Below are 19,721 nucleotides of genomic sequence, written 5' to 3' on the forward strand. Positions count from 1 at the left end.
TGTTTAGACAGGGTCTCTTTGTGTAGCTTTGGCTGTCCTGGACTTGCTTTGTAGACCAGGCTGTCCTCGAACTCACAGCGACTGCCTGTCTCTGCCTCCCAAGTGCTGGGATTAAAGGTGTGCACCACCATGCGCAGCTCTCAGTGAGAGATCTTGTCTCAGAAAAGAAGACAGAAATCAGTTGAGGAAGACACCTGATGTCAACGGCTGCCTCCACTACCATTTGCATATACACCTGACACAGACAGGAGCACACACACACAAACAAGAGCATCACACATTCAAACACACACACACACACACACACACACACACACACACACACACAGACACACACACACACCCCCGCAGGAAAACAGAATACCCTGAGCAAATATTAGATGTCAGATTAATAAGACTGGAGTTCAGTGTCAAAGCAGGAGAGGGAAGGTCAAGTTTCCACCAACTCTGGTGTTCTGACTCGGGCTGTAGCTATGCTCCATAGACAAAAACTTGAGCCCTAAGCCAAGACCAAAACTCAACAAGACCCTGAGAAACTAACAAGGTTGGAAGAGTTTCCCAATGCTGTCAGGGAATATATGGACCCTTCTAGAAAAATGCCACTATGAACAGTAATTGCTGAGAGGTTTGGCAAGCATGGTGACCCTCAGAGTTTCCTGTGAAATGACTTGATGCTCAGGAATGCATGGCTCCAAGTTACTTTTACTTTCTTCAGGAAAAACAAACAAACAAACAAACAAGCCAAACAAACAAAACCACTATCATCAAACTTTAATCTACAGTTTTCAGACAAAACCATGGAAAAACATTTGTAGTGCTATGTTCGTGTTCATCCCTTCCCCTCCCCCTCCGCGTCTTTGTTACATGGGTCTCATGTCATCTGGATTGACTTGAACACCCTAGGATAACTTTGAACTTCCTCCTGCCTCTACCTCCCAAGTACTGGGATTACAGACATGTATCGCCACACTCAGTGTATGTGGTGTTGGGATTTGAACCCAGGGCTTCACGCATGCTGGGCAGGCACTCTACCAACTGAGCCACACTCTACTATACTCACTATTTTTCTATTGCTGCTCATCTTGAAATACAAACTGTTTCTGGCTCCTGATTGATAAAATATTGATAAAATGCGTGATAAAACATTTTCTTTTTTGAGACAGGGCCTCCGGAGGACCAGGTTTATAAGCCTGTGTCACCTCAACAGGTTTTATTAATTGTTTTTAACTATTCAGAAATACTATGGGGAGTTTTGACTATGCACCCCAGAAACTTTCAGATATGAGCTTCACAAGCTTTTGAAATATTTCTGTCTTGATAGCATCTCTCTCTCTCTCTCTCTCTTTATCTGTGTATCCGAATGTCCTTTCCTCTTCCTCTCTCCCTCTTTCCATTCTCATAGATGTGTCATGACAGCTCATTGTAGTTTGGCTTTGAAATACATGCATTTTCTGTCACTCTCTGGCCATGATGTGCTCCCCCAGTCTCACCCTCACCCTCCTGTCTTCCTAGTAATGAGTTCCCTTTTTAATGACCATTTGTTCTATACTCAGTGTTCTCTGCCCTGTTCCTCCCCTCCACCTTTTTTTTACTGGATGTGTGTGTGTGTGTGTGTGTGTGTGTGTGTGTGTGTGTGTGTGTGTGTGTGTCGCACATGGGTGTGGTGGGTGTGGTAAAAATGACCACACAAAAGTGGCATCAGTTTCTGAAGGCTATCACATGCTAGAAGCTCTTGCTACACAGAACAACCAAGCCAGGTCATTGGCCATGAACTAGGGTAGGTGGGACATTTGAACCCAAGCAAGAGCTCTCCCATGATCCCTGGGGACTGGGGGGCGGTGGTAGTGGATGCTGCCACCTTTCCTAAATCCCAACACTTGCATGTCTGTTCGCTTCTGCACTTCCATCTTGACGTTAGTCGCTTCTGTGAGCCTGGGGCCTGCCTAGACTTCCCACTCCCAAACTCTGAGCCATTGCCTCTCTCTTCATATGATATGCTGTTTCCACACCTCTCTCAGCCTCAGAACTTCTTCTTTCTCCTTGGAGGGGATCAACTGTGTCCTGTGACCCAGTGTAGCCCTGAGCTAAGCCCTCTGAACTCTCCAAAGATGGCTGTGCCTCTCGTCCATCCTTGGAGGAGCTTTGTGTAGAGGACAACAGTTACTATAGGGACTCAGAACTGCTCAAAGTACAAAGAATAAGAGAGTGTGGTGTGCTCGACCCTAAATCTCTATCACACCCTCCCAAGAGGTTTGGGGAGCTCTGGGAAGAAGGGGTGAATAGACTGAGAGCCAGATGTTGGGGAACAGGACCTGAGGTGAAACAGCGTCTTCTAGATGTGACAGTTGCACTGATGACCTCACAGCCGCTAGGGCTGCCTGCCTGCACAAGACCTGCACAGGGTTAAGCCGGAGAACATTCTTGTATGGATGGGGGATGATCTCACAAGCTCCACCCCTCTCTGAGGAAGGGGAGTTACTTTTCTTTACGGCTGTGCCCCCTGCCACGTTGCCTATGCTCCAGTGGGTAGTCATACAAACAAGAACATACAGCTAGCCCTAACCAGACTCAGTGCGTTAAAAAAAAAAAAAGAGAGAGAGGCTTATAATATTTGGAAAGAACTGTAGTGGGGGGTCTGGGAGGAGTATGCATGGCTAGGATCCAAATATTATATATATATATATATATATATATATATATACATATATATATTCAAATAATATTCAAATAATTCAAATAATGTATATTCAAATAATAACAACATTTTGAAATGTTGTTGGGAGTAGTTGGAGGGATGGCTCTCATGGGTTACAAGCACCTGCTGCTAAATTAAAGGACCTGAGCTCAGTTTCAGGCACCCACATCAGGTGATTGACAACTGCCTGTGACTCCAGCTCCTAGGAGTCAGTGAGCTATTATGGCCATCGTAGGTAGTAGTTTGCAAGGGCATGCGCAGGAACAGACTCACACTTTTAAATAGTGTGGTGTGTGTGTGTGTGTGTGTGTGTGTGTGTGTGTGTGTGTGTGTGTGTGTGTGCCTCAGGATTTGGTCCCTACCTTCCATTCTGTTTGAGACAGGGATTTTTGTTCTCCTCTCTATGTGCCATGCTAACTGGTCACAAAGCTTTTAGGGATTTCCTGGCCTCCCCTCCAGTCTCTCTGTGGGAGAACTGGGATTACAGGAGGACGCAACAGTGTCTTGTTGTAAGTGAGGATCTGAACTCGGGTCCTCAGACTTGTACAGCAAGCACTTTACCAACCACACCATAGCCCCAGTCTCTAGAACATTTTTTTTGACAGAGAGAACAAAAAATGCTAATAGAGAAGTTAAGACTCTGTAATTGTTTGTCATAATCACCTTTGACCCCCAGCATCAACCCCACATGTCCCTTCTTCCTGCTCTCAAGAGAGTCTAAGATACCTTGAAGCTTCTCCTGACACATTCTCTCTGCAAATTCCCTCAAGTCCAACTCTGCCTCTGCCTCTGTCTCTGTCTCTGTCTCTGTCTCTGTCTCTGTCTCTGTCTCTCTCCCCCCCTCTCTCTTTCTCTCTCTCTCTCTCTCTCTCACTCTCTCTCTCTCAGTCTCTGTCTCTCCCTTCCACCCCCTCCGTTCCTCCCTCCCTCTCTCTCCCTCCCCCCTCTTTCTCAGCCCTGGCTGTCCTAGAACTATATAGACCAGACTATCCTTGAACTCACAGAGATCCTCCTGCTTCTGCCTCCCAAGAGCTGGAACTAAAGGTTTGCATACAGCTGCTTTTCCATCTTTAACATCTTTAAAACAGCTGACTTTACCAAACTGGCTTTGAAAACTTTATGTTGTGAAATAGTTATGCAGAGCCACAGAAAGTAAGGAAATACACCCAAGAAGGCCTTTTGTGACCTTTCACCCAGTTTCTTTCCAGTGTAGCTTCTCACATAGTTTTGTTATAACCTCACAACTAGACGCTGACACACTCCACCAGCTGTGGGCACACTTGTGGATGTGCATTTCCCATGCTATATAGGTTTTATACCACAGATGGTCCTCAGGCCTCACAAGCCATCATTCACCCCGCCAAGGCAAGGCGAATCAACTCCTTATCTCTATGCTTGTACTGTGTTACAAGTGTAGATAAATTAGATAATGTCAGGGAGTGTTGGATAAATTGTATCATACATAACTTTCTAAAGATTGGTTTTGAGGCTAGCAAGGTGACTTAGTGAATAAAAGTCGATGCAGCCAAGCCTGATTATGTGAGTGCAGCAAAGCTTGATGATCTGAGTTCAACCTCCAGGATCCACATGGTGGCAAGAGAGAACTGACTCCCACAAGTTGTACTCTGGCCTTCCTGTGTGTGAGTGTGTGTGTGTGTGTGAGTGAGAGAGAGAGAGAGAGAGAGAGAGAGAGAGAGAGAGAGAGAGAGAGAGAGAGAAACTTTCCCCCTCATTCTATATGTATAATGTGTGTGATGCATGTGTGTGCATCTGTGTATGTGTATACATGCATGCACACATGCCATGACATGCAAGTAGAGGTCAAAGGACAACCTCAAGTGTCAAGTCTCAACTTCTGCTTGGTTTGAGACAGGGTCTCTCGTTTCGCTTCCGGCCTTGAGTTTCTTGGGATTCTCCTGTATCTCACACACACACACACACAAACACACACACACCAACACATCATACAAGCACTGGGCTACAACTGTGTGCTACTGCAGCCAACATCAGATGGATTCTGGGTTTCTAACTCAGATCTTCACAATTTCCCCGCAAACGCTTTATCCACGGAACCATTCCCCTAACCAGGGCTTTCAATGGTCCTACACGGGGTAATTCCCCTGATAGGCAATCAGACAGCTGGGTCTCAGAAGTGGGCTCCTGTGAACGGGTAGTGACCCACGGTGTGACTGCACCGTGGTTCAAGTGTTCATCCTCTGAGGGACGTTAGGGCTGTTTCTTCTTGGGGCTACTACAAAGCCGCTAGAGCTATCTATGAAATCATAATACAGATGTAGATGTTTGCTTTTGCAGCATCTGAAGACAGACTGCTTCAGGGCTGACAAGCTGTCCCTGGTTTCCATCATCAAACCGTTATGTAAGAGCCCTTCACATACTCAGTCAAAACAGGTAGCACAGCACACAAGTCCCCAGAGAGAGATGCTTCAGGTGTGTGACACTATGGCATGCTCCGGGAAAAGTGCTCGTGTCACGTGACCAAGACTTCAGTGAAGGCTTGCGATGCAGCACCAACAACAGTACTGGAAACACTGGATTCATTGCACGATCTTGGATTAAGTCTCGGTCACTGAGCGTTGAGAAACCTTTTTGCTGCTGATATTTCCGCCCCCACCCTGTTCAATAGGGTCATATAGATCACAAATTAAAAACCAATACAATTCATGACCTTTGACATAAAAGTCTTGGGAAAACATCCACAAAACATAAGAAGCAATATACGAGGAAAGTTAACTGGCACCATAAAGTCGACATTACTCTAGGCATGCAAGGATGGTTCAACAAGAGTTCGCACACTCTTTGACTGGCCCTCTCCCAATTCCACACTGTCTCGATGCCTGGGTCGCATCATTTTCTCCTCACCTTTCATCCTTGTTTATGAGATTGGTTTAGTCATTCTACAGTCTGACTTTTCCACATACATTTTAGTATTAGCTTGCCTTTTTTTTGTTTGTTTGTTTTTTGTTTTTCAAGACAGGTTCTCTCTGTGTAGCCCTGGCTGTCCTGGACTCGCTTTGTAGACCAGGCTGGCCTTGAACTCACAGCGATCCCCCTGCCTCTGCCTCCCAAGTGCTGGGATTAAGGGCATGTGTTAACATTTTTGCTGGAGTATGGCCATGTGCATAATTAACACATTTACTCCATACAGCTGTAATCTATGAACATAGCATAATTCTTCACTTCTTGACTTTATTTTTACAAATTGATTTTTTTTTAATTTACAGTATATAGATCCTGTATCTGTTTTGTTAGATTTACATCTGAAGACTATTTTCTTTGGACTGAACATCAGGAATACCCTGGAGGGTTTTGATTTATATTTTTATTTATGCCTGAGTGTGCATGCATGTGGGCGTATGCATGTGTGCATGCCTGTGGCTGCCTATGGAGGCTGGAAGAGGGCACCGGATCCCCTAGAGCTGGAGTTACAAGTGTCTGTGAGCCTCCTGATGTGTGTGGGTGGGTTCTGAACGCTGATCCTTCTGAAAGAGCATCAAGAGCTCCTAACTGCTGAGCATCATCCCTCCAGCCCAGAGCTACTGCGTTTTATTTTGGTTACCAATTGCTTTTTATTCGGATATATCAATGCCATCAGAATTTATATGTTCACCATGTATCCTACAGCTTTGATGAACTACTTCTTCATCCTGTGAATTTCTATTTTTTAAATTTTTTTTTCTTTTTTTTCTTTTAAAGATTATTAGTGATTTGTTATATAGACATTCACTTATGCAAACAGGGACATATCTGTTCCTTTCCAAGCTTCGTCTCTTATTTCTTTGTTGCTGTTTATTGTACAGGAGCCCTCCGTGAGTATAGAAAATGAGGGGACAGGAATGGACCCCTGCCTTGGTCCCAGACTTAAGAGGAAAGTATTGAGTCTCTCACAGCTATACGACACTACCGTGAGATGTTTTCAGACGCATTTATTGTTTATTTATTTTGAAACTTATTTATTTTATTTTATATGTGAATGTGTGTATGTCCCTGTACATGTGTGCACACATGGATGCCCATGACATCCAGAAGAGGGCATGAGATTCCCTGGAGCTGGAGTCGCAGGTTGCTGTGTGTCACCCAGTGTGAAGTTGCGTCCTCTGGAAGAGCAAGTGCTCTTAACTATTGAGACCACGCCCCAGCCCTCACTGACTGAAATTTCCCCCCCTGAACTTGGGAGTTCCCAGCTTCCTGGGTAAGAAGGCCTAGGAATCCTCCTGTCTCTGCCTCCACAGCTCTGGGAATACAGAAGAGCAGTACCACAGCTGACTTTTCATATGGGTTCTTGCAATCTGATTCCACATGGCTATGTTTGCGCATCAAGCCAGCGACCAAGGCCCCGGCTTCGTTTCCCCCACACCTTACTGAGGTCTGTTTTATGGCCCAGGATGTGATCGGTCTTGGTGAATGTTCTGTGTGTGATGGAAAAGTGTGTGTGTTTCACTGTTTTGGAACGGAGTGCCCCGTAAGTGCTCACCAGGTGTTCATTGACGGTGTTCCATCCTTCTGTGTCTTGGTTGGTTTTTTTTTTTATCAGTTTTTGAGCGCAAGGTATTAAAACTGAAATCTCTGATTACGTTATCAATTTGTACCTTTCTCCTTTCGGCTGTATTGGATTCTGTTCCTATATTTTGAAGTTCTGGCCTCTTCTAGGTAATGTGTAGTTGTGTTATGTCAGCTTGCCAACATCTGTGCTGATTGGTAGACTGGCACTGCTTATAGATGTATCACTTATCAATATGTAATTAGGGCTTAACAAGACCATCCTATTGCACTATTTCAGTCTGTACTTCTTTATCATCTATCCAGTTTCCTTTCTTATTTTCTGTTTTTTTCTTTCTTTCTTTCTTACTTTCTAATGAATTATTTAAATACATTCTGGAATTCTGTTGGACCGTATTACTTGGAGGAGCTTTTCATTTGGCTACTTCTTCCGGTGCTGTGACAAAAATGTCCTGACAAAAGCAACTTAAGGGAGTAAGGGTTTATTTGGGGGCTTAGAGTTCCAGAAGATAGTCACCAAAGATGGGAAGGCATGATGGCAGGCAGGGAAGGTGGCTGCTCACATGTCATCTGCACTTAGGAAAGAACAGTGTTCATAGGAAATCAGGCCAGGCTACAAAGCCTCAAGGCTCTCTCCAGTGATTCACTTTCTCCAGCAAGGGTTCACCTCCTAAAGGGTTTGGGTAGCTGTCCCAAACAGCATCACCGGCTGGAGACCAGGACACACACACACACACACACACACACACACACACACGTGAGCCCGTGGGGAACAGGGCATTTAAGCCACAACCGTTTCTTTAAATGTTTCTGTTGGCATTGTGATATATTTACAGATTATGCCACAGTGTGCTGGAATTAGTATTTCCCCCACTTCAGGTCAAGCATAGAAATTTTATCTCAATTTATGTCCTTCTCCACTTTTAAAATGCAATTATCTTAAGAATTTTTCTCACCACAAATTACATACAATATAGAAGGACGGTATATTTGTTTTCAACCATGAAGTATGATTTTAGACTCTTGAAAAGGTGTGTGTGTGTGTGTGTGTGTGCGTGTGCGCGTGCGCGCATCGCCGTTTCTAACCATTCCATTATTCTTTTTCTGTTTTGAAATTGTAGGCCCTCTATTCTCATTTCCTGTTTGGAGAAGTTCCTTCACATTTCCTCGGTCTCCCTTCATCTGAGAATGTCTGTATTTCGCCCATTCATTCCTGAAGGATCTTCTCATTCACGAGAGAATTCACAGTTGGCGGTTCTTCCCTTTCAGCGCACAGAGCACAGGGTGCCACTTACCCGTGATCTCCACGGCTTCAGATAAAGCACTGGCTGTCATTCAGATAATGTGTCTCTGCAGATAACGTGTTCTTTCTAATGGCTTTCAGTATGTTTGCTTTAGCTTTTAAATGTCCTCTGCTCTTAATGTTTCACATTTGCATGTGTGTTTCCATGTGCAACGTATTCGTGTGTGTGTGTGTGTGTGTGTGTGTGTGTGTGTGTGTGTGTGTGTGTGTGATGTGCTCATATATATGAGGATATCAGAGGCCATCTTCTGGGAATGCCATTCCTCAGACATTCACCATCTTTTTTTTATGGACAGGGTACCTCACTTTACTGGAACCCACAAAGAAGGCTGTCACAGTTTGAAATGTCTCCCTGAAATTTCTGCCCAGCTCCCCTCTTTTACCCAAGGGAAGGCTCTGAGAGGCCTTCAGAGGAAACTCTGAGCTCTTTTGGCATATGTTTGTATGTGTGGGTGCATATTGGAGGTGTATGTGGACACCAAAGGTTAATCCTGACGTCTTCCTCGATTACACTATACTTAATTTACTGAGGTGGGGTCTTTCACAGAACTGAGAAGTCGCAGATTCAACCAGTCACTATCTCCCCAATGCCGGCATTACAGACGTGGGTAACCACACCCAGCCAACATGTATGTGGGCTTTGGGGATTCAAACTCTAGTCGTCACACTTGCAAGGCAAGTACTTTACCCACTAAGCTACATCCCCAGCCCAGCCCTGAGAGCATTCTGAGTCAGGACAAACATCCACGACCATTTCCACAGTGAGACTCTTTCTTCTGTTCATCTTTTCTCCAAGGTTTCTCTTTGTGCCCTTGCGACATTTGTATTATTTTTCATGGCTGCTCTTACTGTCCCCACCCAGAACTCTGATGCCTGGGACTCTGCTATAGTTAACTTTCCTATCTCATTGTATGTCACCTCTCACATGGGGGCTGTGTGGCTTCTGTGAAAATCCCACAATCATATTATACAAGGAACTCAATAATCTCTGTACTTTTAATACCTTTATTTGGCTCTGGAGCTATGCTGCATAGACATCAAGGAACCAGTGTGTACAGGTCTGTGGGCACAGAAGAAATGATAGGCAAACCACACCCCTGGATGCTCACAATGCACACCCCAGCTGGGGGACAATCTTACAATGCACACCCCTGGATGCTCACAATGCACATCCCAGCTGGGGGACCTTCTCACAGTGCACACCCCTGGATGCTCACAATGCACACCCCAGCTGGGGGACCTTCTCACAGTGCACACTCCTGGATGCTCACAATGCACACCCCAGCTGGGGGACCTTCTCACAGTGCACACCCCTGGATGCTCACAATGCACACCCCAGCTGGGGGACCTTCTCACAGTGCACACCCCTGGATGCTCACAATGCACACCCCAGCTGGGGGACCTTCTCACAGTGCACACCCCTGGATGCTCACAATGCACACCCCAGCTGGGGGACCTTCTCACAGTGCACACCCCTGGATGCTCACACTGCACACCCCAGCTGGGGGACCTTCTCACAGTGCACACCCCTGGATGCTCACAATGCACACCCCAGCTGGGGGACCTTATAGAGCTGAGAGGCAAGGTCATGAACACCTGTCATTCCTATTGTTCTAATAGCTGTGCCAATGTCACGCAGCTTCATGTGCACATCTATACACACATATATGGTCACATGCACACACACACACACACACACACACACACACACACACACACACACACACACGAAAACAAAACAAAAACAAAGTAAAAGGCCAAGGAGGTAAAGACATGAACCGCTGGCCTGCATCTTAAGTCCTAATAAGTTACCCAGTTCTCTGAGCCACACAGCGTGTTTAGGAAACAGGAACAAACCTCTTCGCCCTCCCAGACTGTGTAAATGCAACCTGCGGCTTCCACGATTCATTGGCGTAAGCATTGGTGACTCCAATATAAACAAGGCATCACACTGGCGTTCAAGCCTGAGCAAGACTGATCCTTCTGGTTATCCTTACATGGGCATGGAAGCCAGGAGTCAACCTCAGACATCTTTCTGATGGTGCTCATCACTTTCTGTTCCCTCCCCTCCTCTCTCTTCTCTTCCCCTCCTCTCCTCTTTCCCTCCTCTCTTCTCTCTTCTCTTGCCCTTCCTCTTCTTTTTCTTCCTTTTTCCCTCTTCCTCCCCCCTCATCCCCCCCCCCCCCGCTCCTTCTTAATTCTTAATTCTCTGTCTTCTTTTCTTTTAAGGAAGCATCTTTCACTGGCCTGAGCTCCCCCAAGGAGGCTAGGCTGGCTGGCCAGCAAGCCCTGGGGGTCTTCTTTTCTCCACCTCTCCAGCCATAAGTATGAAAGATTAAACATGGAACCTCTCGCCTTGTGGCAAAAACAGGAACAAGAAAAATTCGGGTGCCTTTCCTACGTTCCATGGAGTCCCCAGCCCCCTTACACGTGGCCTGGCATAGGTTGGCTCCTTCTTTGTGCCTCTGCAGCCATTGCTTTTCTTCTTGTATTCCAGACTCAGCACCCAAGAGGAGAAATGGGGGTACCCTCTGCATGGCAGTCATGGCCGTCCACCTGGTCCTGCTCACAGCAGGCACTGCACTGCTGCTGGTGCAAGGTGAGGTGGCCCTGGCCCTGGTCCTGTGTACTTCCTCCTGGAGTAGCCACCTAAGCTCCTCTGGATGTAAGGTCCTGGCTAACTGGAGGCATCTTGAGAGTACTCCTGTCCATTTGCTGGGACATAGTGGTTAGACTCACTGAGATGATGGAGGGGTAAAGGTGTGTATGTGTGTGTGTGTGTGTGTGTGTGTGTGTGTGTGTGTGTGTGTGTGTGTGTATAAGCCAGGTGACAACTTTGAGTTGTTCCTTAGTCACTCTTTACGTGCATCTATGCACATGTGTGTGGAAGCATTATCGATTTGGAGACAGGGTCTGTTTCTGGCCTGGAGTTCACCAAACAGCTGGATTGGCTAGCCAGTAGGTTCCAGGGACCTACTGTGGGGAGTCCATCCTGTCTCCTTTTCCCCTCAGCGCACAAGAGTGTGATGGAAACTTCATGCTCTACATGTCATGTACATGTGACATGTACATGTGTGTCATGTACATGTGACACAGACTATCAGGAACCTGCCCCAATGGCTCAGGCTTCAATGAGGCCCCTAATGATGCTCTGGGTTGGCCTTTCAGTTCTCAATCTGCAGGTGCGGCTCCAGATGCAGGAAACATACTTTGGCAATGAGACACTGGCTGCTGAGGACAAGCCATTCTTAACACACCTGGTACTGCAAAACCTGCAGGCCCAGCTCACCCTGGTCCACACCAGCCAGGAGCAACTGCGTCAGCAAGTCCACAACCTCACTCGGAATCCAGGTACCACCACACCTAGTTCCCATGCATGCTGGGTGAGCCCTCTCCCAGCTGAGCTACATGCCCAGCCTGCAAAAGAGGTATTTTGACCAACACTGTGAGGCTTTCCCTTAATCTCAGGAACCTCTGAAAATTGGTGTGGGGCAATGCAGGTGTATACAACAATCTGAATATTTCTGTACTTCCCCGATTTCCTTGGGCAGGGGAGAGGAGTCGGGTTCCTGATCTCTCTAAGCTTGCATTTCTGAACAAATTCAGCTGCTGTTCAAACCTTTAATGCTGCAAGTCCAATGGGGATCCAGACCTCCAACGCAGAGTCTGTGAGCTCTCTGTGGTGCACAGGAGAAAAACCATGTTCCCCCTGCATACCCTGGCTCAGTCTTCAACCCTCTCTCCTTCTCTTACAGAGCTGTTCCGGATTAAGGGTGAACGAGGTTTCCCAGGTAGGATCATTTCCTGTCTGGCCCACCCTGCCCTTCCCTAAAACCTTCCTTGGATGGCTCCTTAGCTGGGAGCCAGCTCACCTTCTCTATGCTGCCTCCTTCATGGGATCACCTCTCTACCTGGATGGAGTGGGAACTCCTAGCTCTGAGCCTCTTCCTCTGGGCCTCTGCCTCCCCAGCCCCTCCCGAATGATTGGCTTCTCTCTCCAATGTCCTAACCTTGCCATCTTCCCAGGACTGTCCAACCTATCTCCTCCTCCCATCTTCTCCAAGCGTCCTAGGTTTCCAGAACTTTCCTTGTCTCCCAGAAGCACTCCAATCGAGTGCCTTTACCTTCCCATGTGATGTTGGTGCAGGGTCCCCACTTCCCAGAGGGCTATATAATGACCACAGTATTGTGTGTTGTCGACTCAGCTCCCACCTCAAAGGGAATAATAGATGGTTTATTCTGAAACCAAATATAAGTGGCTGTGGTCCGGGAACATGGACTCAGGTTACGTCACATATCATGTTCCAGTGTGGTAAGTTTCCTGAAATCTCATAGTAACAGGACAAAAGAAAATCACAAATCAAGAGACTTTCAAAATACATCAGTGGGAACATCAGGTAGGTTGTCTAATGCAAAGCAGGAAACCTGCTTTAGACCTCAGACGCTATGTGATGACACTCTTAGCCTTTGGGCTGATGGAACCTAAGGGATGTGTTTGTCCATTCCAGAAGGATTTTACCTAATAGCCAAGAGGATGTTAGACCAAACACAGAGATGTGTAATACATAGCTATTATGGGGCTACATAACCCAGGATACTCTGGGCCTGCGCCGTTCCAGCTTTCTACCATCATGCACAGTCTACTCAGCCAGGAGCCCTGTAGACTCCTTACCATAGTGTGGCTCTTCTCTGGGAACTTCAGCTCCCACTTACAGGACCTATGTTCCTGGGAGCCGGAGCTGTGGGAGTCTGGGATTTTTCAGGTTCCATCCACTAGGCTACTATCTCTCTCCCTTACTCATGCTTTGCCTAGCTTGCTCAAGCCCGGCCCCCACCCCCTCCAAAGGCTCATTTGCTGGCTACTGAGGACAGGAGAAGTCATGGGGTTCAGAAGTCCTGGCTGTTAATAGGCAGCTGTTACAAGCAGCAAACATCTCTGCCTAGAGCCACAGACTTCCTGACACAGACAGGGGACAGAGCCTCTCAAGCAAGCTTGAACTGGTACTTGAAGCCACATCTTTGTGTGTGGCTGACTCTCCCTTAGACATAATCACACTATTCTTTTTTTATATTTATTCCTTGTCTCCCAGATCACATGCTTCTTGGAGAAAGCAGTTTCACTCTGGTTCTTTTGTTCCTTTCATGGGCTAGCCTGCCCTTGCAGCTCATGGTCTAGCCGGCCCTTGAGGCTCTTGGGCTAGCCTGCCCTTGCAGCTCACAGCCTAGCTGGCCCTTGAGGCTCTTGGGCTAGCCTGCCCTTGCAGCTGAGTGGATGTATCGTCTACTATTGCTCAACTAGTCTCTGCTTTTCTTCATCCTCCAGGTCCAAAAGGGGCCCCAGGTACGCCTGGGATCCCTGGTCTGCCTGGACCACCTGCCGAGAAGGGAGCAAAGGGGGTTGCAGGTCGTGATGGAACCCCAGTTACTGTCTCTGTCTTCTGACCCTCCCCTCCAAGCTATCCTCTGAGTCCTTTCTTTGCCCTATCATGAACGGGAAGATCTCTCTTGAATTCTCTGTGGTCCCAATCATGGCAGGAAGAGGAAATCATCCTGGGAGTGCAAGTAGAGTGAGTAACTAGAGTTGATATTTACCAAGCAAGAAAGGGGGTCTGAAGAGGAGGCTCAGCAGGTAGAGTGCTGGCTGCTCTTGCAGAGGACCCAGGCTTGGTTCACAGCATACACGTCAAGTGACTCACAGCCATCTGTAACTCCATCTCCAGAACACACAGCAACCTTTTTTGACCCCCACATGTCCCCCAACATGTGGCGTGCACGGACACAGACAAACACATAAATAATACATTTCCAGAGAGAAAATTAAATACACTCTCAACAGTAGAGAGGTGTCCCAGCTGTGGTACCAGCAGCTGGCCACTCCTATGTCTGAACTTAGTGTCTTGGTCTATGGTTTCCCCACCTTTGCCTCCCTGAGATGCGTCAGGGTGTTTTTGTTTTTTTGTTTGTTTGTTTGTTTTGTTTTGTTTTTCCTGACTGAGGAAAAGGCTTACTCTTTAAAAACACGGATTTTTATTGGTTTGTTAAGTTTTGCTTTTCTGATGACAGGTATGAGTGTGTGTCTTTGTGTGGGGATGTATATGTGAGTGCAGTGATGAAGTCAGATAGATCGGCTGGAGCTGTGGTTACAGGCATGTGTGTCCCACGTGGGTGTTGAGAACCGAACCCTGGTCCTCTGAAAAAGCATCTTAACCGCTGAGGTCTTCCAGCCCTGGAGGTGGAGGCTTACCCACAAATCAGTTTGTTGTAATTAGTTGCATTTGCTAGAGAAACACATTTAACGGTGTACTCCTTGTGAAGTTGAGGAGTTCCTTAGGGAAAAGGGCAATGGCGCCTTGTGTGTGAACTTCAAGGAAGGATTTGGTCCTGCTGAGACCTGCTCTGTTGGCTTTGGTTTTTTCCCATGGAACTTGTCTGGTATGAGAATACCCAGCCAGCTGCAAGGCCTCTTACTGTCTTCCCCTGGTTCTTGACCTCATGTTTTAACCCTAACACCTCCAGGTCTCCGAGGACCCCAGGGCCCACCAGGGATCAAGGGAGAGGCAGGTAAGTAGGTGTGACAGGAACACCTAGTGGGAGTGACAAGGACCCACGCCAGAGTCGAAACCTCATGGGGAGTGTGTCCGTACAGGGGAAGCGGCTTATGTGAGCTCTGGGGTGGGCTCGAAGGTGAGGTGGTGGCGGAGTGGGGGTGGGGGGAGCAGTGGAGGGGGAGTCCACAAACAATAGTACTGCCCAATAGTGCCTCAGGCTGGACATCTTGTACGGGGTGGAGAGCCCTGCTGAACCTTCTCAGCTGAGGGCCTCTGAGCCTGCTGGGGAAAGTGCAGCTCCGTGGCCCAGCAGGGCCTGACACATCCATGCACCTGTCTTTGCGACCCTGCCTCCCTCACTTCCCCCATGCACATCAGTTTCTTTATACATAAAATGGAGCTGATACTTCTGCAAGGTGTTATTGCTGTGCACTCCCCTCCCATTTCCCCCTGTGCATTTGTGCACATATATGTTGTGTCCTACTAAACATGTGTCAACCTTGGCAGTCTGGTCATTCTTCAGGTGCTGTCCACCTTGGATTTGGGGTTTGTCTTTTGTGTTTTGAGGCAAGGTCTCTCTCCCTGGCCTATAACTTACCAAATAGACTAGGTGAGCTGGCCCGTGAGCCCCAGGGACCTACCTGCCTCTGTCTCCTCAGTATTAAGATTACAAAAAACACACCACCACTCCTGGGGCTTGGGGAGTTAAACTCAAGTCCTCACGCTTGCAAAGTGAGGTAGTCATCTCCCCAGTTGATTGCTCTTACTGTCCTTTGAGCTCAGCAGTAGCCCAGACTACCCTTGAACTCTCAATCCTCCTGTCACTCTCCTGAGTGCTGGCATAACAGGCATGCATCTCCATATGGACTTCCAGATAATGACTGAAAGGCCACCACTGCTGCTAGGCCACGTAGTAGGTTCTGTTTTCCAGGCTGATGCTGAGACCTGCCCAGCTGTCTTAGCTACTGGTGTGGCTCTGTCAGAGTGGTAGACTCAGAGCTACTGAGAGACAAAACCTAGGGTAAGGACTGTCAGCCTTCCCGGAACTCTCCTAGGGCCAGCTGCAGTGTCCTAAGACCCCTTTAACAGCAGTGAGTAGAGCCAGCTGGTTTAGGTACAGGGGGAATAAATAAACCAGCAGGCTTGCCCCTCCAGAAAGCTCCAGCAGCCACAAAAACTACTTCTAGGAACTGGCTCCATTAGAGAGACAGTTAACAGAAGCCCAGGGAACCCACTGCTCTGTGTCTAGGCAGAGCTTCTTCCAAGAGGCTTTTGACTTCAGAAAGGAATATTATGGTGAGGTAAGAAACATGCATAGACAATCACACCCCACACACATTGCACCACTGTGGGCTCACACACATTCATTTACAAGCACATGTGTCTTCACACTCATATGATACACACACAACACACACAGAGCCACACATTCATTCATGCACACATATGAACACTGGTGCCTGCACATGCATGCATTCTCACATTCACACCACACAGAGCTGCACACTCATGCACATATATGAACACATGAATACTCACACCATACACTCATGCACTCATGTACATGTATGAACATACATTTTGGTGTAGAAGGATTTTAATTCAGAACATGGCTGCTGTGGCAAGAGATCACATTCAAAGACCTTCTAGGTCTGTGTGATCCAGCTGGAATATAAGCATGCCTTTAATCCGGGAGACTGAGGCAAGCAGATCTGAGTTCAAGGCCAGCCTGGTATAAAGCAAGTATCAGGTAAAGAAAAGCTTAGGTCCAGGCATGGTGCTACATGCCTTTAATCCCAAACAATAAAGGTAAAGATAGTTTGTAGTTTGTAGAAGGAAACACCTATGTTTGAAAGTGATATTTAACTGAGTAGCAGAAAAAGTGACGAATCAGAGAAAGATTTGACAGAGTAGGATATGCCCAACTTTCACAAGAACAGGGAGGAAAGGGAAGCTACTTAATGGAGCAACACAGAGAATGAGAGAGAGAGAGAAAGAGAGAGAGAGAAAGAGAGAGAGGGGGGAGGGAGGGAGGGAGGGAGGGAGGGAGGGAGGGAGGGAGGGAGGGAGACAGAGACAGAGAGAGAGGGAGACAGACAGACAGAGACACAGACACAGACAGATGGAGAGACAGAGAGAGACAGAGAGAGAGACAGAGAGACAGAGAGAGAGAAAGAGAGAGAGAGAGAGAGAGAGAGAGAGAGAGAGAGAGAGAGAGGAGGCAGTTTTACTGGTAGAGTTTTACAGAGAAAGGGCAAATGAGAGAACAAGCTAGACGCAAGTGAAGACAGAAGAAGCCAGAGAATGTGAAGGAGCCAGAAGATTAGGAAAAAGATACCTGGAGTTAGTTTGAGGTCACGCAGAGCAATGCAGAGGCTCGGAGAAAAGCCAGATGGAATATGTCAGCTGGGAGAGGAGTTTGAGCTAGAACAGCTGAGTTGAACCAGCCAGCCCAGAGCTCAAAAAGAACAAGAAAGGGTGAACTTATTCAGCAGTAAGTCTCAGAAACCTGAAAACATTCTCAGCCTGGGTTAAATTGTATGGAGGCTAGAAGCTTCCAGGACTAGGCCTAGGTTAGCAGACAGAGGCACTAAGCCTCCAAGACAACAATTAAACAGGCAAATAAAAGTTCCTTTTACATTTTGGCATACACGCATCCTCACACTACACAATCATGGCGCTACACACACACACACACACACACACACACACACACACTCGCTCACATATTCACGCACACATGTGAGTGCACATTTATGCACACACATGCATCCACACAGTCAGGTGCTCACATGCACAACATGTAGGCTTCTGAACATACTCCAGTGTTCATATATGCACATCACTCTCATCACACTCACATGTGTGTACCTGCTGATGCGCACATGGCCTATGCACAGCAGACAGGTTAACTCAGAGGGGAGCTACCCAGAGAGAAAGGGGCATGAAAAAGGTTCCCCCAGATCTTAGAGATAGCAGTCAACCAAGCCACCTGGAAGGGCAGGCCCAGCCCATTGCTAGAGTCAGTCTGGAGTCCCTTTTTTCTCCAGCTGCAAGAGGCACCTGCAGAAAGCAGGAGAAAGCTGGCAATCTTACCATCTTCCAACACTGCTCTCATGCTCCACTGAACCCACAAACCTAACAGGAGGAGGAAGCATCTGTGAACTGACATGGAGGTCATAAGCCCAGAGCAGCGGGCACCCCCAGGAAAAGCTGGGGCCCGGGCACCCAGGGAGCCTTTCTCCACATCTTGCCTGACAACCTCTCTTTCCCTTTCCCTTCCTCACTCACCCTACAGGATCTCCAAATTTCTCTTCGTGTTCTCTATCCTGTTCCAGTCCTCTTCCCCCTCCCGTTAGGAATGGCCTGCACTTTGCCCTGTGCCCTGCATGCTCACCTAAAACCTCAGTGTCTCAGGAAGAGGCTATTGTTTCCCAACTCCGTTTATGTCCTGGGCACAGGAATACTAGTGAGGCACCTGTAGAGAGCCCAGCCATCACCAGCCCCACTTTACAGATGACAGAATTGAGGCAAGGAGATACTGAAGTCTCTTTTCCAAGATCATTTACCTTGCCTGTAGAGACAACCATGATTTGAACCTACTTGCCTTGTTCTGGAACCTTCCTTCCATGGCCATGCATTGGCCAAGCCTTTGGAACAATAGTTACCTCCGCCCAGACCTCTCAGGACTCACTCGGCTACATATGCATGCTTGTGTATTTGTGGTTAGGATAAAGGGATCTTATGGTTGGATACCTGCACTGCCTCTGGCCACCCCCATCCCCCAGAATGTCAGCTAACTAAAGAAACCAAGCTACAGTGAGTGATTGAGTCCTTCCTTTCATCTCACAGGCCTCCAGGGACTCGCGGGCGCGCCAGGGAAGCAAGGAGCAGATGGTAACTGGGCAGCTGTCCCCATGTGTTCTCTCTAAAATCCCACCCCAGCCCCTGAGGGTCGATGCCCCCCTACTTTCCTTCTTCTCAAGTCTCCAGCTAAGACCACCAAAGAGATGAGCTAATGGATGTGTCCCCTGGGTTTTCCCTAGAGATTCCTTCCATCCAAACGTTGTTTCTGTCTCTGGGAGGCTCACCCCTAGTAGGACAATGGGTGCTCACTTCTGTTCTCATCACAGGTGCTCCAGGACCTCAAGGGGAGAAGGGAAGCAAAGGTGACATGGGTCTCATTGGCCCCAAGGGAGAACATGGCCCCAAGGGAGACAAAGGGGACCTAGGCCTTCCAGGTAAGGGTCGTGTTGCATTCATGGGGAAGCTGGAGAGAGCACAGAGCCTGTGTCTATCCACTCTAGCTGAGAATCGTGCTTGGTTTGAGAACTGCCTGCCCTGCTATTAAAGAGAAGCCTCCACTGTACCCCAGTTCTTTTGAAAATTAGTTAATTTCAATTGATCATTCATTAATTGAATTAATCATTCATGCTTGTGGGTTGTCGTGTGATATGTATATTACACAAGGATAAACCTGAGATACTCTGCTTATCTGTCACCTATACATTTTTTAATTTGTGTGTGATGAGAGCCTCCAAGATGGTTTCCATAGAACTGTTGGACTCATAAGGTGAAGACAACAGAGTAAGCTCCTGCTGCCTGGTGGGGCCTTTAGTAACACTTGGTGTCCCATCAGAAAGCAGCCACCCTTCTC

General features: G+C 47.5%; 1 protein-coding gene across 1 annotated transcript in view; it reads left to right on the forward strand.

Annotated features, from left to right (window-relative positions):
- The window catches only part of MARCO (macrophage receptor with collagenous structure), a 34,641-nt gene that overhangs the window by 2,224 nt on the left and 12,696 nt on the right, over nucleotides 1–19,721 (forward strand). Inside the window, exons 2-8 of the mRNA XM_084797808.1 lie at nucleotides 11,014–11,115; nucleotides 11,685–11,867; nucleotides 12,272–12,307; nucleotides 13,840–13,934; nucleotides 15,029–15,077; nucleotides 18,917–18,961; nucleotides 19,198–19,305. Of these exons, the coding sequence (XP_084653934.1) occupies nucleotides 11,014–11,115; nucleotides 11,685–11,867; nucleotides 12,272–12,307; nucleotides 13,840–13,934; nucleotides 15,029–15,077; nucleotides 18,917–18,961; nucleotides 19,198–19,305 (618 nt within the window). The remainder of the gene's footprint in view (nucleotides 1–11,013; nucleotides 11,116–11,684; nucleotides 11,868–12,271; nucleotides 12,308–13,839; nucleotides 13,935–15,028; nucleotides 15,078–18,916; nucleotides 18,962–19,197; nucleotides 19,306–19,721) is intronic.

This window comes from Acomys minous (assembly GCF_964271855.1).
Source record: "Acomys minous genome assembly, chromosome: 1".
NCBI classification, from domain to species: Eukaryota; Metazoa; Chordata; class Mammalia; order Rodentia; family Muridae; genus Acomys; species Acomys minous.